This window comes from Paramormyrops kingsleyae, chromosome 14 (genome assembly GCF_048594095.1).
Source record: "Paramormyrops kingsleyae isolate MSU_618 chromosome 14, PKINGS_0.4, whole genome shotgun sequence".
Classification (NCBI taxonomy): domain Eukaryota; kingdom Metazoa; phylum Chordata; class Actinopteri; order Osteoglossiformes; family Mormyridae; genus Paramormyrops; species Paramormyrops kingsleyae.
In genome coordinates, this window is record NC_132810.1 from 5,832,580 (window position 1) to 5,860,220 (window position 27,641).

Below are 27,641 nucleotides of genomic sequence, written 5' to 3' on the forward strand. Positions count from 1 at the left end.
AGCGCTGTTATTACCTCGCTAGTGAGAAATGTCATAAGAACATAAGAAATTTACAAACGAGAGGAGGCCATTCGGCCCATCAAGCTCGTTTGGGGAGAACTTAGCTAATAGCTCAGAGTTGTTAAAATCTTATCTAGCTCTGATTTAAAGGAACCCATGGTTTTAGCTTCCACTACAATAGCAGGAAGACTATTCCATACTCTGACTACACGCTGTGTAAAGAAGTGCTTCCTCAAATTTGTTTTAAAATGTTCTCCCGCTAATTTCCACTTATGGCCACGAGTTCTAGTATTTAGACTAATATTGAAATAGTCATTTGGCTGAACAGCATCCAGACCCGTTAGAATCTTATAGACCTGAATCATATCCCCCCTTAGTCTCCTTAGCCTTTAAGTTGCTACACTAGGCTAACTGATAAAATTGTCAGGGCAGCGCTGACAACACGTTTTTGTGTGAGTGTGTAACACATTCACATTTCATATTCACCGTAAATATTAAAATTTACTTTCGGAAAATCGTCTGTCATGTTGTTTTTGTTAGTCCTGTGTGCTGTATAGGTACTGTATGCTAATTTCCGTTATTACAGTTAACTATGCGAAGTGATATGGAACTGTAATGCGGTCAAGAGAGCTGCCTGGAACTACGTTCGCCGTGCGTTTCCCTGAAAATAATTGCACACCTCAGAACGTTCGTCAGCCAATCAGATTCAAGCATTCAACGGTCCCGTAGTATAACAATAAATAATAATAAAAAGCAAGCAACGGAGCCAAGTGATAAACATGGAACAGATCACTACAAAAATCAGGGAGCTAACAGCAGGTCACAGCTCAGTATTAATACTGCACATTAGTGTGTGTTAGACAGTCTTATGGCATTTGGGTAGAAGCTCTACCTGAATCACCGGCCCCCCGCCCATAGGTGACAGCAGCCTTTGCAGCCATCTGTGTCTTTACTGTCCTTGAACACACAGGCAGCCTCAGCCCAGTCTGGAGGGACCTGTAACTGGTGACAGAGTTGTGCCACAACGACCCGCCCCCACAGCCAGCCACAGTTTCATTTCTACCCAAGTTAAACCAGCTAGGGTGACAGAAGCTGACGGAAGGGGGGCCACACGATTTCAGCCCCGACCACAGTAAGTGCAGGTAAAGTCCAGAGCTGAAAATCGCATTGCGGTCGGAGATACAGAGCTTTTTTTGCAGTCGCACATGCATAGTATGAATGTAAATACGGGAACCTGTCTCCATATGACACAGATGTGAACTTAAATGGCCACGCCGTCGTGAATTCTCAACACCAGATGGCGCCTTTTATCGCTTTTCTGGTGTAGCTGACACACAGGTGAGGTAAATGTATATAGGTATGAAAGAAAAGTCAAATATAGCAAATATCACCTTATAACACGAATTAATTTTGATTAAGTTTTTAAATGTAGGGCATCGTGACAATATTTCATATTCGTTATTTAAATTTCCAGATGCACGTGCAGGAACTTTCCTTAGCTTCAAGTACATATCTAAAGCAGAATTTAGTGTATAATACTATAAAATATGTTTTAAAGGCCAATCAAGGACAAGGCAAGACATTTCAATACGATGAGAGTAGTATCTTGTTTAGCGTCGTACATATGTTTTATTTCAGACATTGTGAGCACTTCAATCGTATCACTATTACTATATCTGTAGAAATTCCTTAGCAGATAAAAGCGATACGAGTTAGGGTGAAAAACCTGTTCGATGGCACCTGCAGCGAACCTGTCAAACCTGCGCGCCGAGGTGCATCCTGGTACCTGAAGTCCCCGAACACCTTCACGCGCGATGTCCGCGCGGCGCAGGTAGGGCTGGGGGAACTACAGTTTCCGAGCCCGCCTTCAGATCATTTTTGCACCATTAGAACAAGCAGAAAGCGAAGAAGGCTGGTGTTTGGGGAAGCGGAGCAGCATTTTCGAGGTTAATGCGCCGACGGACGTGTCAAAGCGAAGTTGCAGGGGTGTGAAGACCACTCTGTCTACGCTGAACTCATGCAGATTTACTTCCCCTTTGCGGCCATTCCTTCGTCGAAGTTCATCTCCCCCAGCAGTCACAGAGGTTCTCGGTGAGGACTTGGTCTTGGCTCGATCTGTGTGCGGGGCATGCGGCAGCGCTGCGGATGCATTACAATCAATAAACGACGATATGAGAGTCGTGTTTATTTATTTTTTGCTTGTTTGTTCGTAATACCGGGACTGTCGTTTGTCGTTATGCACAGTCGCACACGTTAACAGTGTTTTAGATTACACCGTGTCAACTTGAGTTGATTGGGAAACCAAGATGAAGTTCAACGGGTACCTGAAGTTGAGGATCGGGGAGGCGGTGGACCTGAAGCCGACCACCTTTTCTCTACGCCATTCTGTTATATTCAACAAGACGTCACCCTCTCTGGACCCCTATATCGTTGTCAAGGTGGACGAGTATAAAATCGGGCAGACGCACACTAAGCAGAAGACCAACACGCCGACATACAACGAGGAGTTCAGCCTGAATGTGAGCGACGGCAGGAAGCTAGAGCTGGCCGTCTTCCACGACGCGCCGATCGGCTACGACGACTTCGTGGCCAACTGCACCATCCAGTTCGAGGACTTGATCAAAACTTCGAACATGGAGGACACTTTCGAAGGATGGGTGAGTATCGAGACTGGACGTGTCTTTTTATAATGCAGGGTTGTCAACTTTTGTCAGCTGCCTGGAGTGAGAGTTTCAATTCCAGAAATGTCTGCACACTCATTTCTGTGTATGTACCAGTTTTATTACCTTGTAAATAGTCTGTACCCCAACGCTTTTGATGTAACTAATCTTAGGTTTATAACGGAATAATATAAAATTCCCGTAAGATTTCTTGCATGAGGGTGATAGTCTGAAAGCGTGAATGTCAGGCCAGATGCATGAGAGATACGAACCTTGTTCATGGATGTTTTTGCAGTAAGTTTCAGTTTGACATTTTCTTTCTGTCTTGTCTAATACCTGTCTGACCTAAATAGCTCGGTTGGGAATGGGTTGCACTGCCTATTGAGTCTTGGCGCCTGTGAAGTCCTGTAACCCCACAGGTGTAAATTGTTTTCTCCTACTGCACATTCCTGAAAGGACCGCGGGGTGGTAAAATCAATGTCTGAGCTTTTTACTTGAAGATGACCGTAAGGTTAAAGGTAACGGAAATCGACAGCTGTGCCACAACAATAGCATCGGGCGCCGCGACACGCCATTTACGTGTCAGATACACAACAGGTTCTCGCTGGAGCCGTCATATTGTTTAAAAGAAGCCGTGTACTTGGGGGTACAGTATCTGGGGGTGTCCAGATCACTACTGATTTAGCTTTCAGTGGCACCCTGCTGGACAGTAATGCAGACTTGACCGGGGCTTGGAGCGTGCGATTTAGGCCAATGACCTTTAATCATACTTGGTGATGGTTTACCCCTCCCCCAATAAGATGTTGCTGCTCTGCAGGCTGCCTTGCATGATGCTGTAATGTGGACGGCCAGGCCCTGCCCTGCCTGCAAGGGGGCTGCAGCAGCTGCAACTGCATGCCTGAGTGGGAGGGCTGGCGCGCTAATCTGAGTTGTGTAATGGGCCTGCTAACAGGTCGAAGGTGTGAGAGACGCAGGCCCGCTGGGACACAGCGGCCGCTGGGCAAACAGACTCGTATCCGTACCCAGTCTTGCTTGTGCCTTTTGCTGTGGTCTGCAGATGATACTTTGGTGTTAAACAGGCTTTTGCTTTGCAGGGCAACACATAGCAAGTGCCACTTTCCCTATTTCGCAGACTTCCGAAATTCTTACTGATGCCACTCCATATTTGGGCAGGCTGTAGGACTGGACGTGCTCCCTGAGCTTGAGGTCCACCTCTTCTCTGGGTCTGGTGGCTACTGGTCTGTGTGGGCGTGACGTACAGTTCCTTTTACACGCTCTATAGGTGCAGGACTCCTGGGCTCTATCAGAATGACGGGTACCAGCTCTGTGCTTGTAGGTGAGCGATTAACCTGGTGTGAGTGCTGCCTTCTCCCCCGGGGGGGGGCTGGTATGGGGGTGAGGAAGCAGACTCCCCCACCCCCCCCAGCTGGGTCGCAGCTGAGTTTTCAAGGCAGATCAGTCTTCACACTCTGCAGGACTGTTTTGGCGAACACATTCAGTACCGACACTGACTTTCACTTCCCCCCCCCCCCCCACAAAAAAGCTACCAGTTAAATATTTAAAAAGATGAACCGCTTCAGTGAGCGACTAAGCGAGAACGGGCCGCTGTTACACGTTTTATTCAGCTTTGTAGGTGTGATGTTTGTTTGTACGGCTCGGCTCGGCTCGGTCTCCTCTCTGATTGGCTCGTTTCAGCAGGCCAGTCTCGTTCCTGGACTAACTGCGCTCTCCAGATAACCGGATCGATGACCTTAAAGCGAATGTGCCTTATCTAACTTTGGCCTTTATTCAGCACTACGTGACTTAATGTTCGTGTTTCACTTGCATGAGGTTGCGGCAGAAGCTCGCTGCCCGGCACTTCAAAGCACGAGATCATCCTGCACGCATTTTCCTGTTGCTTTACGCTACGCCCAATCCGTACTTTTTCCAGCTCGCATTTTATTTTTTCGAATGGAGCGTTCAGGTCCCAACACGCTGCTGCCGCTGAAGCTTCCTCGGTGACTGGGAACCGCCAGAGGGGCCTCCAAACATGCTTCATAACTCTCCCCCCCCCCCCCCCATTATCTCACTCTGTCACCATTACATCATGTCCTTCCTGCTGACAGGCCTGTACAGTTGTTTACTTCATATCATTTGATGCTTTCATGTTTTGGAAATGAAATTATAATGGCCGTATGAATTATTGATCTGTCTGTGGGTGGCATCTTGGCTCAGGCTGTCTTAGCGCCCCTCCAGGGATGGGAATTGTAATCCCGCTTCCCTTCTTTACGTTTCACACTTTCTCCCCGTATTTGCAAAGCTTTCCTCTGGGTGCCCCAGTGTCTCCCGGCAGTCCAACGACATTTAATGTGGCAAATCAGCGTCTCCGAATTGCCTGTATCGTGTTTGTGTGTGCCTTACGACAAAATGGTGTCCATCTGCCCTGTGCGACGATCGATACAAAGTCCATCTCCAAGTTTTTTCCCTCTGCCCTGCGCTAACTTACCCATCCAACTTCTGATAGCTAACTGGGAGTTTCTCTCCGTTTGTTGGCTTTAGCAAAATCTAGGGCTCCAACTACACTTGTCCCACGGCCCTTGTTGTGAGAGATGAGATATATTGTGTTAACATGACCCAGATCTATAGCCTGTCTGTGAGGCTGACAAATGCGGAGATGGTAAGAACTGCATCTAACTGGGTTTTGCTTTATGGAGGCAAGTCTGACTGTATTTACAGTAAATACAGCAGGAAAACGGCAATTTATATGAAACGGTGATTATTTCAGGGCATCTGTGAGGGGGACTGTCATGATGCTTTTGTAACAAGGGGTGTATAGTTTTTCTGGGTGGGGGTCTGTATAACTATAGAATGACAACTGACTGTGGACTGTAGTAATTTGTGATGTAACAATACGTCATTAATGAAGGATTGACAAGGATAGAGAGAGAGTTGCAGAACTGGTGAAGAGGAGTATGTGTAGGTGTTTCATTGAAACCTTAAAATGGTACAATATGCCCACTGGAGCATCTTATCGTGCCTGGTGGTCTGTTTCTAGAAGTTTCCCTAAGCCCCTGAGCTCTGCTGCCTTTCTGAATGGACCACAGGCTGCAGTATCAGCAGGTCTGCACTTTGAGCTGACTTCCTGCACTTTACTCCCCGTCACGGTCCACGTTCGGTCGCCGGCATCGCTTCCGTTTTTTTTTTTTTTCTTTTCTTCATGCTTCAGCAGTAACTTTTGCCCAAATCGGAGGTGCCGTTCAGAGATACGCCCACCCCGGGTTCAGTGGATACCGGAGGCAGGGGAGAGATCGCATGGTGGGTTTATCTGTTTGTTCTTGCAGTTTTGCCCGACCTGTGGGCTTTACACATCACTGTAACCACAGGCCAGATGGGCGGCAGTCAAACTTTCCAGCGGTATCGCCCTCTGAGCTCATGGGACTTTCCAAGCTGCCATGGTACCCTGTTCGGTTCAAACCCCGAGTCCACAGCAGGTGGCCGCAGGCCAATGGGAAGAGGAGCAGCGATTCCGCTGGCTTGCCTCAGTCCGCCATGTCACAGTGCCGGGCTTCCAGGCATGTTACTGCTATCAGTTGCACGTTCACAGACGTGCAGATGTCAGTAAGAGCGTCCCCCCCCCCCCACGCAGAAACGCCGACCGCACTGTCTACACAACGCCCACTCTGCCCCAGTGTTAATTCTGTGGTCTCTGAGACTCGCTCCATCTGACTACGAAGCGCTAATGCTGCCCTGTTAGATCGGGGGCTGTTTTTCCCACCTCCCCCCACCAACCCATGCAGAAAGTGCCTGCGTGTTTGGGTTCTCACACTGTACGAACCATGCAAGGCCTGTCCCTCTGCGCATTTGTGTGCATGGATCTCCGAGTCTGCTTCTCTATGGAAAGGTCTATCTCGCGTTGACATCCAAGCTCCGTTACTTTCTGGATGAACTGGTTTTGGCTCCACCCCCCCACCCCCCAGCAGTTGTTTACCGGGTTGCCCCGCTCTCCGATTGTGAGGTTAAACGTCCTTCAGTACCCGTGCCCTTGGTGCGGCGTCTCAATCCAGCCCTCGGGGACCTGCAGATGGTCCACGTTTCTGCTCCCTGACAGACAGTCCGCTGGCCCGGTTCCAGGAGGACCCGTGCTACGTTCTCCGGTCGGCTGGCCTCCAGGATCTGAATACGTGAGCGTGAGGCAAGTTCACACAAAGCCTCATCCTGAAAGCTCAGGCCTCACCAAACATAGCTTCCTCTGGCTAACCCCCATTCATGAGTGTCAGACCTGAAATGATCCACCTGGCTGGGGGGCCAGTCGGTAAACTGTGAGATGAGGCAGAGTAGCACTTTTGCACCCGTCTGGGCATGCCTCCCCCTCTGCTACAGCCCCAGAGCCGGATCCTCCTCCCGCACTGACTAATGAATACGCTGTCACATTTAGCTCGTTAGCCAAACGTTCTGCTGCTGCTGTATGCCCTCTCGCCACGATAGCCGTTTAGCCTCGCAGGCTTTAGCCCTTTCTCCTAAGCTGAGGGCACGCCGCAGGACCCGGCTGCTGGGTTACGGGAATCGCTGCCATCCCCTGTGAGGCTGGGGCTTCAGCGCGTGGGCAGTCCTGCCGTCGTCGTTTCCGTGCAACGCGGTCCAGATTGTGGCAGACCCTGAGCACAGTGGCGTTTGTGTTTGTGAGGAGTCACATGATCTGCCCTGACCGCTGTTCCTTTCTAGCTGATGTATTTCCTGTGTTAGCCGTTAGCCGTTAGCTTAATAGTAACACTCTCTTTCCTGTATTTCCTCAGGTTGACCTAGAGCCAGAGGGCAAAGTATACATCGTCATCACTCTCACTGGCTCCTTCATCGATGGTAAGGAATTTACCCATCAGCCCAACTCCATCCACCTGGGAGAGGGGGCTCTGGGTAAAGCCAGGGGGTAGAGTGTGAGGGCTTTAATAGCTGGGTAATTATTGCTCCATCAGCGCCACCCTGAGCCCTGTTTTTGGGCAGAACTGGCAGGATCCAGTAGGGACATTTTTTTTTTTTTTTTTCTTTTGGGTGTCTGTCTGGGTCCTGCTGAAATGGTAATGAAATGACTGTCACGTGCTCAAGCCCCCTTGTGTGAGTCACACCAGGTCAACAAGTGTGTGCATCCCTGGTCTCTTCCTCCATGCCCGCTGTCACCTCCCCGTGTGCCTTTTTTTGGATTTTTTTACGACAGGTCTGCACTTTTAAAGCTACCAACCCAATGTCATGTAATACTCCGCGTGTCATTTCTGATGGTAGCTCATGAAGGTGAGGTTTCAGGTTCCAAAATTTGAGCTGTTAAACTAAGATGCCATCAGCCTGCTGGTTCATGTTGATGCCCAGCTGCCAAAACTCTGGAGGCCGTTGGTTCTTGCTCTTCCTTGTGCCACCTTGGCATTTGTGGTGGCAGTTTGAGATATGGTCGCCGAGGCCCTCGTTTGGCCGTCCCTAGCCTCTCCACAGGCTGCCTGTTGGTGACTGTCACTCTCCAGGGTTTCGAGATGCTGGCCTACCTGTCAATGGGTTCCCGGTCTTATACCGGACACGTCTTTGGCCTGCAGCTTCTCTGTTTGGCTCCTGCTCACAGTGAGACAGGACAGTATGTCCCTGATCCTGATCCAGCATGGACCCTCTTTCAGGTGTGTTTTGGGGGTGGGGGGTATGATATTATTGCTGCGTTGGAATGCCAGTGAGCCTTTCCTGTTCTGATCGTCGCTTCTTGAGTGTGAAGTGCTCTGTCCCCTGCTTGCGACCAGCGGACGCGCTTGTTTATCCTTTGAGTTACGATGAGTCTTCTTGCCCACGCAGAGGATGCCACGGGCCCCGAGAGATCCTACCGGCAGTTCACCAGGAAACGCCAGGGGGCAGTGCGTCGACGCATCCACCAGGTCAACGGCCACAAGTTCATGTCCACGTTCCTGCGACAGCCAACCTTCTGCTGCCACTGCAAGGAATTCATCTGGTGAGGGTGCCTGCGATCGGGAAAGCCCCCCCCATCCCGATGGAAGACGTCCACCTGAAATGCATTCATATCCGCGGACAAACTGCCACGCTAGCACGCAGAAATCCACATTTGCATTACATTCTCATGCATTGTTTACAGATTTACGGGTTGCAGACGTTTACAGGACATTTACAGAATGTTGCAGGGCTGTTTTGATCTTTCCGCGTACTAAACAGCCTTCATTTAGTGACCAGTCTGTGAGTTTAAGCTGTTAATGTGTCCTCATTTGCTTTTGTGCTACAGGGGTATGTTTGGGAAGCAGGGATATCAGTGCCAAGGTGAGTCAGTCCGCACTTTGTATACATCTTTACTGTACGGAGCATGTCTTGCATATTTACACACCTACCTTCTTTTGTGTGTCTGTGTGTAATGCATACAGAGCTGCTTGTGACTGTTGACTGTAGATTGCAGTCGTGCCGAACAGCACTCTGATCTTGTTAGTGGAGTGGTTATGTCTCTGTCTCTCTCGCTCTCTCTCTCTCTCTCTTGTTTCGCTTCTCCCTCTCTCTCTCTCACTCTCTCTCATGTGCTGTATCAGCCTTGCCTTCCTGGTAGCCCACCACAGATGCACCACGCCTTCCTGGTTCCCCCGCCCCCCACACGCACACACACACACGTTTTTTTTTTTTCCTGTTTTAACACCCCGCATCTTTCTCCCCGTGTCCCTGCAGTGTGTACCTGTGTGGTACATAAGAGGTGTCACCAGGTGGTTGTGAACTCCTGCCCTCGGATGAAGAAGCCAGCTAAGGAGGAGGTGAGTGTGATGGCCGAGGGGGGGGGCTTGTCCCCAGGGCAGTCCCCGTCGTGTGGCCAGGCTTGAGCGGTAGCTCTGAGAACCTTTTCACACCGAAAGCATTGCCCTGCATGGGTTTGGGTCAGTCTGTCTATAATACTGCCCACAGCGACAGGGGATTTCCAAGCAGCACTGTGCAGAGAGGTTTCCGGACACTAGTGTGACTGGAGGAAGAACGCTGAGCCTCTGAGTCTGACCATGTCCTGCACAGGACACTGACGAATGCTCCAAAACATTTAGAGAGAATTTTTCTTGCAGCTGCGTTTAGCTGCTCAGTCGATTTCTGCCAGAGCGACATCTTTACCTGTTTACAGTTTCACCTAATTCAGATCAACAGTCTTAGTCACCTCACCCCGCGATAACATTGGCCCTGTAATCTACATCCATCTGGACTAATTGGTTTATATTAATGATCCACATTTTTATAAAACGGGTGTCTTTGTGCTGCTAGGATTGTAGGTGATAAATATCATTGAAGAGAGGGAGCTTTTTCTGTGCGATTGCTGTGTTTCTGTATAGATTTTTGTATCTATAGAACTCCTTTGAATTCATTCAGGTGGTCCAGTCTAGTTTTTTTAGCTTAATGTTACCAGTTCTGTGGTAACTGAGGCCTCTGAGTGAGAAGTTTGGTCGCAGCTGCGACACAGAAATGAGGCAGTCAGCCCTCGATAACGGGGGTCACGGCAAGCCCGTCGCTCCTCGGGTTGGGCTGCCGTCTGGCCGTCTGGCCGTCTGGGCGTCTGTGGCTGCACAGTTTGACCTTGGGCTGAGACACTGCTTGTCATTTTCAGCCCAACTGTGTAACAAGCTCCAAGTAAGAGAGAGCAGCTGTCCAGCTGCATCTGAACTCTAATTAAAAGAAACGGAAACATTTTTGTGGCCCCATTAAGTTTCGAAATTAAGAGAAATCCAGCTTGGTCTAAGTTTTGATGAGTCAGCAGTGCTGTGCCCCCATGTGGGTATATCTGGTACTGCAAGTGTTGTTCAGAAAATCTCAGTGACGAAGGGTTTGCGATACAGTTGAAGGGGCCTGGGCCAGTTTTCGCAATGTTTTCAGTCTGGTTCGTCTCCCCCTGTTGGCTAACTGAGAGACCCAATCGGTGGCTTTCATTTGATGAGCTGCTTCTCCTCACAGACCACAAACCAGGGCTTCAGCATCAACGTCCCCCACAAGTTCAACATCCACAACTACAAGGTTCCCACCTTCTGTGACCACTGTGGCTCGCTGCTGTGGGGCATTATGAAGCAAGGCCTGCACTGCAAGAGTAAGACCCCCCCCCCCACCCCAACACGTAGCACAAATAGAATACAAGATTAGTATATTAAAGATACTCGTCTATCCATCGATCCACTTGTCCCATCAATCTCATCTATCTGATCTGTCTCGTACTACTACTAAGTAAGCTGTTATGGCATTACTATAATAAACTAGAAATATGCCCCCCCCCTTTGCTCACAAGAGTAATTTATATTCAGTGTGTGAGTATGAGTGATAAACTGAGAAGCTGGACACTGTCCTTTTCTGACCTCTAATCCTGGTTTGAGGTCAATGGGGGGCTGAAGTCTTTCCCAGGCATCGTAAGGCCGGCCTTCACCCTGGGGGGGGGATGCCAATACCATTGCAGATGATGGACACCCACAGTGATAATTATCATGGTGAAGAATGTAGTCATTTGGTATCGGTTTGTTCAGCTGGAAATCTAACACCTCTGTCTGCGTGTCTGCGTGTCTGTGTCTGCGTGTCTGTGTCTGCGCACGCGCCTGCGTCACACTACAGTCTGCAAGATGAATGTCCACATCCGCTGCAAAGGCAATGTGGCTCCCAGCTGTGGCGTGAACAGCATGGAACTGGCCAACCGGCTGTCAGAGATGGGTCTGCAGGCAGGCGGCCTTTCCAAGCGTAACTCCCTGGTAAGGACCCTCCGGCCCCACGCACGCGCTCTGAAGGTGGCCGCGTACTTCAGACGAGGTCGGGACACAACGAAATCGGGCGCGAGAGCAATCGGTCGCGCTTCAAATGACGCCGCTGCCCCCTCGTTCCTTCTATGTCATGCCACAACCCTAGAGGACGCAGAATGTTTTTGGATGCACCAGAAAAACCAATCCTGAGGAGTGCATGAGTCATTTTTAAAAAGGACATGAAAGTGGAAGTTGCTCTTTATTGACCTCCATTATTGGTTGAATACAAGCAGCAGCACAAGACAGAGGAACCAACAAAACGCACAAATTCCAAAACGATTTACGGCAGTTTACTATGCTGCAGGATGATGTCAGTTTCGACATTTACTGGTAACCGAAATACACATTAATTACAGCATTTAAAATGGGATTCAGTGTAAAGCATGGCAGTAATTGCATAATTAGTCCTGTTGACCAACCCTGTGGTGTCATATTATGTCAGCCAATCGTGGACAATAGTTGGGATCAGAACAAATAGAAAAAGTTTGACATAGACGGTGTGCCGAAACTGATTACCACGGTGATTATGATGTCATATGATGTCATATTGCAAAAACAACGTCAGGTTCATCTGAAGTATACAGGGACCTTAAGAGTCCTAAGGGCCCAGACATGTTTAGCATCTAATTATGTAGCTGACAATTCTTACCAGCAGGTGGCAGAGTATCAGTTAAGCCATCAAACCACCATAGAATTTTTAAAGGTTTATCCTCTTCAGTAAGTAAAATGCCATCCAACAATAAGTAAAATGTCACCAAATATATCAGATAGACGATGTTTTGTAAACCGCAGTTTGTGTTCTGCAAATGAGTGTTGACTGGTGCTGCTGATGGTGAGTGAGATAGAGAGGGAGTTTGGCACCAACTCACGTCTGCATGTTCGTGTTCCGGCCCAGTCCGCACTGAGTGAGGAGCGCCAGCGGAGCTCTAGCATACGGAGCGAGAGCCAAATGGGCGTCCCGGAGCAGCAGAGCCAGCGACGGGGTATATCGGACTTCACGTTCCTGCAGGTGCTGGGCAAGGGCAGCTTTGGCAAGGTGAGCTAAGGCAAGCCAGCTTCACAGGAAGTGCAGACTGTCTGCACTAGTGATGGCAAAATGAAGATTCGGGAACATTTTGATGTAATTTTTGACGCCACTAGATCAGCGGTTCTCAACCCATGGGTCGCGACCCAAATTCGGGTCTCAGCAAGTTCTGAAAGGGTGGCAAGGCAGATTTGGAAATGTAAGCATTTTAAAACTAGCAAGGTCCTATGCTGATCCACGATCAGATTTCCCAACCCCAATCCTCAAATTAACCTAAATAAACAGGTCTTGGGTCTGCAAATGCTTAGTATAAAACTAGTGAATGCCCAACGAATCCAAGTCATACCACAGATACTTAATTTAAAATTCACTGGCACATCCAATCAGATTTGTGCAATAGGCATTGATTGGCATAAAGTGCAGAGTGCACTGCAAGCTTGAAAATAGCATTAATTTAAACCTGTACTTGATATGGAATTGGGACTGAGCTGGCATGGTAAAAATGGTTGAGAACCACTGCACTAGGTAGTGCTCTTAGCTTGCATTGGGGCATGTTTAGAGCCCTTTTTTAACAGAGCACCATCTAGTGGAGTCAGAAAATATAGCAAATGGTTCATGAAGCTTCATTGGGCCATCACTAGTGTGGAACAGGGCAGCCGTGCCCTCAAGCAGTAAATGTTAATGAATGTTAACGTATGAATAATTAGGTTAGAAACTGCACTTTAATGTGGTTTGTTAACGTGACTTTGGTGTGCGTTTTCACTTTCTCCCCTCACCAGGTGATGCTGGCACGGATGAACGACAGGGATCGTGTGTTCGCGGTGAAGGTGCTGAAGAAAGACATCATCCTGCAGGATGACGATGTCGAGTGCACCATGACTGAGAAGAGGGTTCTGTCACTTGCCCACAGCCACCCCTTCCTGACGCAGCTATACTGCTGCTTCCAGACGCCGGTGAGAGACGTCACACGTCACACATTGTATACCGAGTGGCCTCTTCCAGCCATGTGGCACTGAAAAACTGTTCACTCTAAAATGGCTTCTCAGAAGCACTCTAAAAATAAATGTGAGTGCGCACTACCAGTAATCACCACATGGTGGTGGCAGTCATAGCTGGTTAGCAGGTCTTGGGGCAAGCCAGTGAGGTGTCGGAGTTAGTCACACGCTAATCGCACACACACTTTCCCTCAGTAACAAAAGTGAAGGTCAGGTTTAATCTGCTTTAATGGCTGTCAGACAGGAGCCGCCCTGGCGGTGGGGAGAACTAAAATAGTCAAGGTGTCTGCGAGGCAGCAGGAGTGGGAGTCACACTGTGGCTACTGCTGTGTGAGCCTTAAGGTACAGGCGGTGTGAGCCTTAAGGTACGGGTGGTGTGAGCCTTAATGTACGGGCGGTGTGAGCCTTAAGGTACGGGCGGTGTGAGCCTTAAGGTACGGGCGGTGTGAGCCTTAATGTACGGGCGGTGTGAGCCTTAAGGTACGGGCGGTGTGAGCCTTAAGGTACGGGCGGTGTGAGCCTTAATGTACGGGCGGTGTGAGCCTTAAGGTACGGGCGGTGTGAGCCTTAAGGTACGGGCTGTGTGAGCCTTAATGTACGGGCGGTGTGAGCCTTAAGGTACGGGCGGTGTGAGCCTTAAGGTACGGGCTGTGTGAGCCTTAATGTACGGGCGGTGTGAGCCTTAAGGTACGGGCGGTGTGAGCCTTAAGGTACGGGCGGTGTGAGCCTTAATGTACGGGCGGTGTGAGCCTTAAGGTACGGGCGGTGTGAGCCTTAAGGTACGGGCGGTGTGAGCCTTAAGGTACGGGCGGTGTGAGCCTTAAGGTACGGGCGGTGTGAGCCTTAAGGTACGGGCGGTGTGAGCCTTAAGGTACGGGCTGTGTGAGCCTTAAGGTACGGGCTGTGTGAGCCTTAAGGTACAGTACGGGCGGTGTGAGCCTTAAGGTACAGTACGGGCGGTGTGAGCCTTAAGGTACAGTACGGGCGGTGTGAGCCTTAAGGTACAGTACGGGCGGTGTGAGCCTTAAGGTACAGTACGGGCGGTGTGAGCCTTAAGGTACAGTACGGGCGGTGTGAGCCTTAAGGTACGGGCGGTGTGAGCCTTAAGGTACGGGCGGTGTGAGCCTTAATGTACGGGCGGTGTGAGCCTTAAGGTACGGGCGGTGTGAGCCTTAATGTACGGGCGGTGTGAGCCTTAAGGTACGGGCGGTGTGAGCCTTAAGGTACGGGCGGTGTGAGCCTTAATGTACGGGCGGTGTGAGCCTTAATGTACGGGCGGTGTGAGCCTTAAGGTACGGGCGGTGTGAGCCTTAAGGTACGGGCGGTGTGAGCCTTAAGGTACGGCCGATGCCTCCGATTCCCAGCCCCTCTTACTCCCCTGTGCGTGACTGAACCAGCCCCCCCGTACCCCCAGTGAGAAGCCCCAACTTGACCCACTGCTGGCTTAGGTAGGGGTGCATTACAGGAGGATAGCTGTGGATAGTTCAGGTCCCCCACTGCCTTCACTATGGCCCGTGATTATAGGGTTAGAGGAGACTGAACAAGCATCTCTAAACCAGGATCTTTGTGTCACTGTCTCCATCTAACCCAATAATCACTAACTCCCTGTGTCTCTCCGGGCTGAAAGTCAGAATCAACTTCATTCGCCATGCATACAAGGAATTTGTTTGGTGTAACTGGTCTCATAAAATAAATTACAAAAATATCACAACACGGTGTACTGACACGGAGCAGTAACCCAGCGTTTCTCAACCTGGCGCTCGGGGGTCCCCAGACCGTACACATTTTTGCTCCCTCCTAGCTTCCTCCCGGAGCAAAAATGTGTACTGTCTGGGGACCCCCGAGCGCCAGGTTGAGAAACGCTGGGTTAGTGCTCTGTGTTGTTATACTGTGTTATGCTATTTTTTGTGAACCGCACTAACCAACCAGAAGGAGAGTATATACATGTAAGCAAAATGAGACATTTGGATGAGGTGCAATGGAACAGACTGTCTGGACAATGCAGTTAACAAGCTGGACCAAAAAGACACTTTCTGGGTCACTATCATGAAGTTATAAGGGTTGAATCTTGAGCTGTGTGAGCTTTCTTGCTTGGAAGGCATTTGCCAGTCCACTAGATGTGGTAATGTTCACTGTAATACTCGTGCTTCCATAAAAAAAGCTGCATGGACGTCCTGTTTCCGCCTGACAGAGCTGTAATGAAGACAGTGATTTAGGGTCTGGCTGCCAAGGACTCTGCAGGATGTCCATCTTTCACATGCTATCAAACGTGACGGTCAATCCAAGACCTCCATGGCTGTCGGTTGTTTCTCTACAACCCCGTCACCTTCTAGAAGACTCCATTCCTCTCTCGTCCTCGAGCTACTGTTTTTAATCTTCAGCTACTGTCTTTTTAGTACTTAATTCCATAAAGTGCTCAGTAACATCTGTCTCAATTGATTTCAAAGCTTTCTAAAGGTGGGTGAGGTTACTGGGTATCTGTAGTCACCGCCTGCTGTAACCTGCCTGGCTGGTTCGCATCGTTTCAGACCAAACACTCATTGCATTGGTATGGGGCGAAGACTCTTCACATTTGCATTTCAGGAACGTCTCTTCTTCGTCATGGAGTTCGTCAACGGGGGTGACCTCATGTTCCACATCCAGAAGTCACGGAAGTTTGAAGAGGCGCGGGCACGGTTCTATGCGGCCGAGATCACCTCTGCCCTCATGTTCCTGCACGCCAAGGGCATCATCTACAGGTGAGTTCCAGGTGACACGCAAGCCGTCTGAACGCACGCTGGATCCTCTCATCAACTCTCCCTTTCTGGGGATCTGACATTAATTCAATGGAGCAGAGAGTGTTCTAAATTCCCCTTGTTCTGTATCCAAGCTGGGAGATGGGGCAGGAATATGAAAATATCATCTCTGTGACGTCACTGAGCTGGTACCAGCCTCAAGGAGAGCGTCAATAACTCCGATGTCCTTGAAATGTGTGCACTCTGATAGTGGTTCATTTTTGCGCTGCCTTCATTTTGAAACTGATATATTGGTGTCGAAATGAATACGACCGTAACAGACTTTGTGCACGCAGTTTACTGCAGGAGGAAATGGCAGATATGTGTAAATTTTTGTTTTATCTGCACAATCAGAGTATGTCAGCTTCCTGTCCTGCTTTCGCTAGCAGGAAGTACATGAAAGTAAACAGGAAGTGATTTGTTAAGCTTCTAGGGCAAAGTTGCTTGGGGTTTCAGTGAGCAGGAAAGCACTGAACTGGAGTATATTGGTAAATAAAGCCCTGCCTAAGAGGACTGGTGTGTGGAGCAGACGCTGATTCAACAGAACGTTTCTAAACAGCTTTGGCTCCATGTGTCAAGGGAAGCTGTGACTTGTGGGTGACAGCCAGCTAACCCTATAAAAGCTGTTCAGTAGGGTTGGCCAATAGAGACCAAAAACCAGTGATGCACGATGGATATCTCAGTATTTTCTATGAAATGGTAAAACGTTCATTTGTAAGTCAGAGCCACATGTCAGATATCACAAACCCTTTTATAAAAAAACACTGCTTTCAAAATGAAATGCAAATACAGGACTTCCTTCACTGTCTGCAAATGTACAACTACAAGTATTCCAGTATAGAATTTTGATAGAACTCTCCAAATAAAGACGGGTTATAATAAAAACAAATAATGCCTATATCTGTGTTCCGTGGGTAAAATTAAGCAGCTGTGACACTAAAGCGTTTCACTATGTCCCCCAACTGACCCTTTTTACCTCTCAGTTCATGACATTACTCTCAAAACGAAAGGACAATCTAAATCAAAAACCAGAAGCTTGACAACCTCTGAGAGTGCACTCAGTGGAACGATCCATGTTTTAAGGTAACCGCTTCCAATAAAATAAGACAATTAACACAAATAACATTATCCTCGGAGGCATCTAGTTTTTTTTTTTTATATAATAAAAAAAATGAACTTATTAACAATGATTCTTCACCTTTCCTGCTATCCGCTTTCATGTGAGACGCTCAAGGAATGCTTTGATCTTAGCTGCGATTTTGGGGTCCTGTACAACTTCCCCACCAAAGCTCTCGTTCTGTTCACAACCAGGAAGAAATGATAATGATCTTTGCCCATACTATTCCCCCGTTTGGGTATCGAAATACTACATGCGTTAGTACTGTACAAAGTTTGACGTGTGCAAAGGTGCGATATTTTATTCTCCCTCGCTCCCCCTACCTCGAGCTTCCATTGGGGTGACCTGAGCTCACGCCAGCACTGTCACCTCCCTATCTCGCACTTCTGAGTGGTCACCTGCCTCCGACAAGGTTAATTAACCCACACGGTGACATATCATTGACGTGATGTGCAAATTACCAATGGAAAACCAATCATACAGATACAATTGTCTCAATTCTGAATTGTTATATGCAGGTTCCTCATGCCCCACCAGGTAAGATGCCCCTTATCCGGCTGCCCTTGTTGCTGTTTATGATGGCTACAGTGTCATAACGGCAGGGGTCCCTAGTCAAGTGTTAATTGAATGCAAACGGATGAGGAGTTTACCCACTGTGTACACAGCCAGGTCGGGTGGTTCTGTTCTGTCATCAGCCGTCACACAGCCGCCACACTAGAAGCTTTTTCTCATACGATAATGAGTCTGAACATGTTCAACAGCAGAGTTGGCCCTCCCTGCTTTTAACCGACGACCAATTCAGTCCACAGGCAGTAGAAAGCAACGTTCAGCAAAAATCAGACCAGGAAAAAATGATAGAATTATGTATACGAATCCCAAGCAGCATAGCCTACGGCCAGATTTTCATTACCTTGAAAGGCAATACTGTATTTTCTGACTCGTATTTCAAACCATATTCCAATGAGGTTATTATAAACGTCTTTGAGCGCTGTATAAATGTATTATTATTATTATTAATCCTGCATTCATGCAATAAAAATGCACAGGTAATATTGAGTCTGAAATGGCAGTTTTGCTATATGGCAGTTCCTTGCTTGTGCACTGCAAGCTTTCCCATAAATAATACACCAGTTATTGTCTGCTTTTATGGGGGTTATTCAGCCTTGTGAATAATACTCATATCTCCTATTGGACGAGGAGAATGGTCTTATTGTCAGGCCTTAACCTCAGAGAGCGAGGCCGTTGTACCGGTATCAGCTGCACCCCCTGCATGCAAATGGCCTGCATGGGAATCGCATCATCCGACTGCAGCCTGGCCGAGGTGATTGGCCACAGCTGGCTGTCAGGTGCCACGCCTGGGTCTTGAGTCAGCGGAGGCTGGTTTAGGATGTGTGAGCTTGGGACAGGGATGCTTAGTCTCCAACCGCACCCACTCCGCTCTTACCCCAGATGCCCTCTCCCGTTGCCCTGTACTGCCGGGAAGGGGCTGCGAAGAACGGGCAGTTCCACACTGCGGAACTGCCAAAGCAAACTGCCGGCCGGGCTGTGGGCCTGCAGGGTGACAGCAGGCCCTCTGTCCTGTCCAGCCCAGTCTCCCCTTACAGCCAGCACCTGTGTACCGCAGCCACCCTCTTCCCCCATCCAGTGACTTTCACAGCTTAGTGCAGTGTTTCCCCAATCGCGGTCCTCGGGGACCCACGGGGTTGGAGGGAGCAAAATCCCGGATCAAATGTGGGTCTCCGAGGACCGGATTTGAAAATACTGGCTCAGGGTGATCAATGCTACTATTAAGCCTCTCTAATCGCACATTAGTACTTTTTGTGTGTTTTTGTGATCCGGACTGACGTAAGCTGTGCAGTGTTTGCGTGTGTTGGTGTGTAGTGCTGTGCACTGGTGATTCATTTAGTGTGAAGTACTTTGTTGCTCACAGGAATAGGAATTGCATGTCTTGTAGTTTTCCATTACTGTGTGTGTGTGTGTGTGTGTGTGCGTGTGTGTGTGTGTGTCACTGCCTAAAAATGGGTGATTTTTCTGTTTGCTGGCATAGGCTACATTTGTTAAGTATTCGTCATTAAAGCCGGCTGAGAATTATATTTGTCTCCTACCTGGTGGGTAAATATTGATGTGCTTCTGCCACCCTCCACCCCCCCCCCCCCCACTTCTGGCCCTGTTTTGTTGGTGACAAAATGTGAGGACTCATTTTCCTGCTTCCCATCTGTCATTCTGACCCTGCCAGGGGAGACTGTGGTGTTCTGTGGCCACTCCGGTCTGTAACTGTCTTCAAGTGTTCTGGCCGCAAGTCAGTCATCCCGAGGTGGCCAGCCTGAGCAAAGCGCTGCATTACTGCCACTCACAATAGCCGCATTTATCTTGTCCTGACAGTAAGCATTCTGTCATCACACACAAACGGTTTCCTGCATGTGGTGTCTTGCACTCTGTCATTATCCAGTGCAGGGATGACATTTAAAATGACTGCCTCTCCATTGAGGCACATGCTGCCTCGTTTACTGGCATTGGTGGTTAAGGTATTTTTGGAACCACACACATCATTTGAAGTTATAGGATGCAGTGATAAAGGCACCTTAATGATGGTCTATCTCATGGAAACGCATGTATTCATCTGAAGCTGGCTGGATTAACGCAGTTGGTGACTCAATCGGAATGGACGCTGTGGGTTTTACCATCTTAGGGGCTTATTTTGCCGGGCTCTGCTGATGCTCCAAAACCGTGGGTTCCTTTAGGTCAGTGTTTCTTGACCCGGTCCTTGGAGACCCCAGATGGTCCACATTTTTGCTTCATCCCAGCTCCCTGCCAGACGGCCCACATATCTGAGGGAGCATACACGTGGGCTGTGTGGAAGTTTGCGAGGACCGCGTTGTGAAACGCTGCTGTAGGAGATGGGCCAGTGTCTCTATTGTCTGTTAGTGTAGCGATCAGGAGCTTTGAAAGGAGGGTTGGATGTGTGTGACAGAATTCACCCTGAAGAGCTGGCAACCCAGTCACTAATAAGCTGATGGAATTCTCTCTTGGTGGCTCTATCTGTGTAATCCTTTCCTGATATCGGATCTAATTAGTCCGTGTGGTTTGCATTCTAGGGACCTAAAGTTGGACAATGTGCTGTTGGACCAGGATGGCCACTGCAAGCTGGCCGATTTTGGCATGTGTAAGGAGGGCATGTTTGACGGCATGGCCACTGGGACCTTCTGTGGGACCCCCGATTATATCGCTCCTGAGGTAGACTTCCTCCGACTCTCACTAGTTACCATATCCTTGCAGACCCCTCCAGACTCCTATGCTAAATACATTCCATTCCTCCTCCTCCTCAGATCCTCCAGGAGATGCTGTATGGACCGTCAGTGGATTGGTGGGCGCTGGGCGTGCTGCTGTACGAGATGCTTTCCGGCCACGCCCCCTTTGAGGCGGAGAACGAAGACGACCTCTTCGAGTCAATTCTCAACGAGGAGATCGTCTACGCGTCCTGGCTGAGCGCCGATGCCGTGAGCATCCTCAAAGCAGTGAGTCATCCCCGTTTCCCTTCAAGATAGCGCCTTTGTTCCCTTGTGTTGTGGGAGGCTCTGATGTCAACGCTCATCAGGTGCCTTTAATGCGGCCGTTTGGTCAACAGATGCCCTGCTCCTCATTAAAGTTGTATTCTGATGGTTAGTGGGACCATGCAGTTAACACTTCAAGGCATTTCTGCTACTGGGCTGTCCTTTGGGCCCCTGCATGACTATATTAAGGCAAGGTTCACTGCTTCTGCCTGTGATATAAATAGAAGCAATCCCTTGTTCCATGGCAACTGAAAGAGCAGGGTCCCATTTCCTACTGTTGACTTGTTTGCAGCATTATGGGCTGTTATGTAACAGGGCTCGTGGATGCACTTAACTGGAAATGTGGATTGGCAGCTGTGCACCAGTATACGGCTAGTATTGTACTATTGCAATTTTCTGCAGCATGATGATCGCCTGGGTTACAACCTTTAGGGGACTTACTTGGGCTGTGAGACTTTATTTTTATGTGTGTCATTCATTTTTCTCAGTATTTCATAGGTGTAAGAGCTCAGTATTTAACATTGAAGCCCACTAGACTACCTGGAGATTCTCCAAAGTGCACGATAGGACACGATAGTTCAGTTGCTTGTGTCATCTCTGACCATTGTGCAACGTACTGGCCTTTTTTCCTCATGCTTCCTACAGCAATGGACCACGGTTGCGCTGTCATACTGAGAAGGCAAGGCGTCACAAACAACCTCTACTAGTAAAGTCATTCTCACCTTAGGAGGGCTGACAGTTATTCAGTTACTAACACAAACACACATCTGCTTTTGTGCCAGATGTCAAAAGTGAGGTATTTGGTGCACGTCCAAGCAGTAGTGAAGTTAACAAGCAGACTAAAGAACATGTTGTCATTTATATCTGAATGTCAAGTCATAACTTAATGTGCTCTGTGATTTTCACCCTACAGCACTAGTACAGAGTATCCTGGTAGGTTATTTTTTTTAAGGAAGCAGAGATAGGCTTTAGTTTGCATTTGTTACGAATATACTGTGACGCAGCGACCTCCTGGTCCGTACAGAACCGGTATAACACACACACAGAGGTTAATGCCACAAACCAAAATGCCCCGAAAATGAGCGGTAATCTGTTGGTGCATGCATTGCATACCTGAAACCTAGTATGCAGGCTGCCGCAAATCAGGCAGGTGCTACAGATTAGGCAATGACAGAAGGGTGATCTTTTTAACTCTTCCACAAGGTCTCCTGGTTCCCCTAGCACTCACTTTCCACACTGATGAGCCAGTTTAGGCTTTCTCAGTCATGCAGATTTTATCATTATTATTATTTTTATTTTAAATTTTATTTATGTTTGTTTTTAGAAGTCACCATATACTGTATACCGAGGTGAAACATCTAACATGGTGTTTCCCAATCCAGTCCTCAGGGACCCACATACAGTTCACATTTTTGCTCCCTCTGAGCTTTTGAGAGAGAGCAAAAAAGTGGCCTGTCTGGCAGGGAGCTGGGAGGGAGCAAAAATGTGTACTGGCTGTGGGTCTCTGATGACCAGATTGGGAAACATTGGTCTAGAACGTATGACTGTATGGGGAAAAAATGGTTACCGCCGAAGCCTTAATGGATAGTCACTGCATCTTGATCAATAGCCCAGGCACTGCTACTTCCCACTGTCTGATGGTGCTGCAAACTGGGGGAGTAAGGGCTCCCAGAATGGCATCAGATTAATGTTGAAGTACAGTGCTGCAGGAGCCATTCTTGGACTTACTGCGGTTGTAATGGTTTGTGGAAGAGGAGTACATGGCAGATGTAGCTTAATTCTATAAAGCACCCTGAGAGCAGTGCAGGGTGTGGATCTCAGTAAGTGCTGCCTGATTGACCTCCCCGTTCATACCATCAGTTCTTGACCAAGAATCCGGCACGACGGCTGGGCTGTGTGGAGGCAGATGGCAGTGAGATGGCCATCACCAGCCATGCGTTCTTCACCACCATTGAGTGGGACAAGCTGAACAACCGGGAGGTGGAGCCACCTTTCAGACCTAGAATTGTGAGTCATGTGACTATCAGCGGCCATTTTTTTTGTTTTGTTTTGAAGATCTTTTCTTTACTCCATTATTCTCTGTGTTTCTTCTAGAAAACGGCAGAGGACGTGAACAACTTTGACCCAGACTTCACACGCGAGGAGCCCACCCTCACACCCATTGATGATCCAGTCATTTCCTCTGTCAACCAGGACGAGTTCCGGAACTTCTCATTCACGTGCCCTGAACTGGTGGAAGAGTAGAGCTCTTTGTCCATTCCTGTCTTCTCTCCTTGTTTTGTTTTATCCGCACAACATCTACCTACTGGAAGCTTCTTTTCTTTCCCCTTTAAATTCAGTTCCTGGAGAACCAGCCAACAGTTTACATGGAGGACCAATGCTGTGGTCAAGCACATAGAGGCATGACAACTACCACTGACCCCTGTCTGGATATCTGATGGCCCTACAGTGAGGCAGTGCATCCCACCTCCCCTGATATACAGTGACACTCTGACATGATGTGATGAAGCTGCAAGTGAACCACAGGAAGTGGATTGATGGGTTAATACAAAACTGTCGTGTCTAGATTGCCAAGACTTGGACAGATGCTTGTAGATCCATAGTGTTTTCAGTACTCCTTCATATTCAGGAGTGCCTGTTGCAGTATGGATGTTAGAACATGCCCTGGCCACCCATTCACACCCACGATAATGTAACTGCGAAAGGGTTTACTTGGAATGCTGAAGTGTTGGCAGTTCTGGATGGTAGTTCTATAAACAATGCAGATGGTCATCTTTTGTTTAAATGAGTTGCATGTAACAGACGTGCTGGGGGTCCTGGGACTCTCAGGGTTCTCGCGGTTCTCTGTTCAGGCGCAGAGGCTGAGAGGCAGGTACCAAGTGTTCTTCATGTATCTGCCTGTGTGCTGTGAATTAGAAGATGAATATATTTAAAATATGGAGTGTTTTATACGGGTAACTCATAAGACGTAAGGGTATATGGTTGGAGAACGTAAGTTCTTCCTAACCTAAATCCTTTTAGTTTTAGGGGGTTGGTTAACCCAGTGTGGTGGAATATGTAGCAGTTCTAACGATATGACCTGCAAGATATTCTAGTCTTTCGTCTAACTCCGCTGGATTCACCAGATTACAAGACTTCATTCAACAGTGATCCTCCCAGATGAGAAAATGCATGTTTTTTTTTTACATTTTTTTTTTGACTATGTGACAAAGTATTACTGATACTTAAACTTATCAGCATGTGTTACTTGGGTCCCTGGGACTGTTGACAACTGAAATTTCCACGTGTAAATAGCATTTCCCAAGACTTCTGCAGTTTGATCGCAGCAGTAGAGGGGGTTGTGCTTTTGGCGCCCTTCGCCACCTGCTAATCTCTGCTTTCTGCCTGTTGCTTTGCCCAGAGCAGTTCCCCAAACAGGCCCCTGTGCTCCATGTGACCACAAATTTCCCAGCATTCTGTCCTAAGCCACAGATCATGGTGTTATGAGCCATTGACCAAAACCACCGCTATTAAGTGCTGTAGGCCAAATACCCCAAAGCTAAATAAAAACGAAGCCATTACAGATCGACTCCAGTGTGTTGTCTTTTATTTCATGATTAAGCTTGTCTTCAGCACTTTTCAAAGAACACAAATGCTATTTCGATGTCATAGGGATCATTTTTCTGATCCCCCACCAAGTGAAATTCAGCTTTATAGAAATATGTGACTGCAATCAAAAAAAAAAAAACTAAAAATGTCAAAAGTCTTTTGGTTACATGATGGTTAAGGTTAGGGCTGGGTAGGGGTTAGCCCTTAATTGGGGGCAGCAGGTGGCTCAGTGGGCTAAGCCTGTAATCAGATGGTTGCCAGTTCAAACCCAGCCTCTGCAAGGCCCCCAGCTCCCTTCATGGAGGGACAATGAGGGAGGTGTAAAGACAGTTTCCACACAGGGATCAATAAAGTAGCAATAATAATTATTATTATTGATCATACTGGGTCTTTTTGACCCATAATTTAAAAAAATTATTTTTTGAATACTGGTCAAAAACATCCTTTACTTAGTCTATCCTTGTTTTATGTTGTCTTTTGAAATATTATTGGGAAAGATAATCAAATCTATACATTATACATATATATTTCATGCACCCTGTATGTGTGTGTGTGTTTGTGCATATATACACACACACACATAGTTCTTTATTTGTCATAATTCTGATGAAAAGCTGGGTGTCCTGGGAGAAGGGGTGGAGTCCATGGGCCCACAGTTGCTCAGCAGGCTGCGTTTATTTGGAGTTGCAGTTACAGCTCTCTCTGGCCAGGCGCCTGATGCAATACTTCCTCTTTGCTAGACGCCTGGTGAGTCAGAGCTACTGAGAAGCAGACCGAGTTCCTCTGCAGGGGTTAGGTGGTGGTGGGGGGGGGGGGGCATCCTCTGGAGTGGTTAGTGATTCTGGGGACACAAACTATATGTGGCCTTCCTGAAACCATTTTCTGACCATGAAGCCTAAACACTGTTTTTATATATCTCAGTGATGCTTTGCAAAAATATGAATATGAACAGTGTCTACCAGAAGCACATCAGTTAAAGACTTGGACTTGTAATCCAAAAGATATTAACCTATATGAATGGATAATACTCCTTTTGATGAAATCATCCGTCCGTCCATTCATCCATTTTCTGAAACCGCTGAATCCCAACTGGGGTCATGGGGGTTACTGGAGCCTATTCCCGGGAACAATGGGCGCAAGTGGGAACCAACCCATAAGTGAAAATATTCCTACCTGTGTTATCGACTTCAATTGTTTTACTGTGTACAGAAGATGACAAAAGTCAGAAGCCCTGAAACAAACCTGAATATATGAACAGCATCTTTATGGCCTATGATTTTTCATTGACTTGATAATTAGATTTCCCTCTTGGGAGTTTGAGCCTCCTTAACACATTTTCCCCACTTGTTTCTGAACTGAGGCCAGTTAAGACATTGCTTACTTTATGTCCCTCTGGTACACGGTGTAAACACACAAGACATCCACTCACTGGCTGCACAGTGACCTGTTCATCTGGGATTACTGTACATACTCAGTTAGTAGAAATTAGATAAATTCTGTGCAACGCAAAGTGCTTTGGTGCTTGTGTATCCCATTGCGAAAATGCCATTGAGTTCATTGGCAAATTGGATTTCTTGGAGGTCTAGCATCAATGCAATGGATCTATGTGCTTCACAACCAAGGTCATGCATTGATGTTTCACTTAAGTAGTCTGATGTACTTATGGAATCTCAATTAGGTTTTGTTTAATATTTTATCTAAGTGAATTAGGTCCATTTCAAAACAGCAGTCATACTCAAATTACTACAGGCTAAGGAGGATTAACCCATTGTGTGTGGCTGTCTTGCTAGAATTGATGTATGGATGCTGGATCTGGCTCTTAACTGAAGTTTGACCCTTAAACTAGACCTTTAACTGAACTGCCTCAACAAAGTAGCAGGCACGCAAACCAGAAAGACGTAGCTTCTGCCAAAACTGAAAAAGTAATTAAAACCCATATGTGTAGATGGTGTGATATGAGATGAAAGGGCTTGTGTCTGCCACAATCGTGTTTAGACTGGAATCTTCAGCCCCGTGCTTCCTGGAGCCCAGTTGGCAGACGGCAATCTCAGTTTTTGACTGGATGAGCTCAGCTAAATACAAGCTTGGAGGTTTGGAACTACAGTGATGCAACTTATCTTCTTGGCATCTCTAGGGATCTTGGTGCAAGAACTGGAAGTGCTGGGTGATTCTTTCTATGTATTTAGCATGCTTCCTTGGACAGGACTGGAGAGAGGTGCGAGAGACAACCTGAAAGACTATTCCCATTCGACATATCTGGCATTAGTAAAGAGCCTCATCAGATGGGAATGGTGCTGTAGCCACGATTTTTGAAATACTGAGGTCAAAAGTGTTAGCCCATCGTAGGTGTTCCCCATATCGGAGTTGCAGAAAAATACTGAGGACTTGACCTCATTGTCCGGGTAGGTATGGGCACAGATATGAGGATTCTAATCATCCTCCTCCTTTAAGCAGACAACAAGGTACAGTGAAGTCCCCCTTTTCAGCTGGGTGATAATGATTCTGTGAAACACCCCACTATGGCAGAACACTAAACAAATATTTGTTTTATAACATCAAGGTGTCCTAATGCCGTTTTCCCACTATGGAGTCATATTACAGCAGCACTGTGAATGAATGTCCATCCTACTGGTAAACCTAGGATTAGGGGGTTTTATTTGTCATCGTGCAAGTGGGTTAATACACAAGTACAATGGAAGTACAGTAGTTTCTGTAACATGAATAACTTAAATAAAATTTACATACATACAAAATTTACATGCATGACACAACATCCAAACAGTATAAAGTAATACTCAAAAAATACTTAATATCTATATGATGTGTGTGTATTGCATTCAGTCATCAATATTGCACTGCTGATGCTAAATGCAATAATAGTGCAAAATAAAAAGGTCAGTCAATCCAGCAGCATTCAGTGTTAAAGGGGGGGGCGGAGATGGCAGGTGCAGTCTGGCATGGACACAACTCTGGGGTAGAAGCTGTTTCTCTTCCTGTTCCTGACTGCCACCGGTATTTGTATGCAAGACATACTGTATATCTCTCCCAGCCTGTGTCAGGGCCTGACGCCAGCTCTAAAGTGGGGGCTGCGACAGGCCCTGCTGACAGTGAGTCTGGGCCTTTGACAGGAAACAACGTGGCCCCGTCTGTGACTATAATTGAACCCCCGATCCCCTTTCTCC

General features: G+C 47.7%; 1 protein-coding gene across 2 annotated transcripts; it reads left to right on the top strand.

Moving 5' to 3' along the window:
* Window positions 1-1,876: 1,876 nt before the first annotated feature.
* prkcha (protein kinase C, eta, a) lies at window positions 1,877-24,439 on the top strand. Of its 2 annotated transcripts, XM_023825580.2 has the most exons (15): window positions 1,878-2,091; window positions 2,245-2,657; window positions 7,433-7,496; window positions 8,463-8,616; window positions 8,902-8,936; window positions 9,330-9,412; window positions 10,587-10,716; window positions 11,229-11,362; window positions 12,306-12,446; window positions 13,214-13,387; window positions 16,013-16,167; window positions 20,416-20,554; window positions 20,647-20,835; window positions 22,732-22,878; window positions 22,966-24,439. In XM_023825580.2, the coding sequence occupies exons 2-15, from the start codon at window positions 2,307-2,309 to the stop codon at window positions 23,113-23,115; spliced, it is 2,046 nt and encodes a 681-aa protein (XP_023681348.1). In that variant the 5' UTR covers window positions 1,878-2,091; window positions 2,245-2,306; the 3' UTR covers window positions 23,116-24,439. The 2 variants fall into 2 exon arrangements, with proteins under 2 accessions (XP_023681347.1, XP_023681348.1); XM_023825579.2 differs by having other exon boundaries at window positions 1,877-2,657.
* Window positions 24,440-27,641: the final 3,202 nt, after the last annotated feature.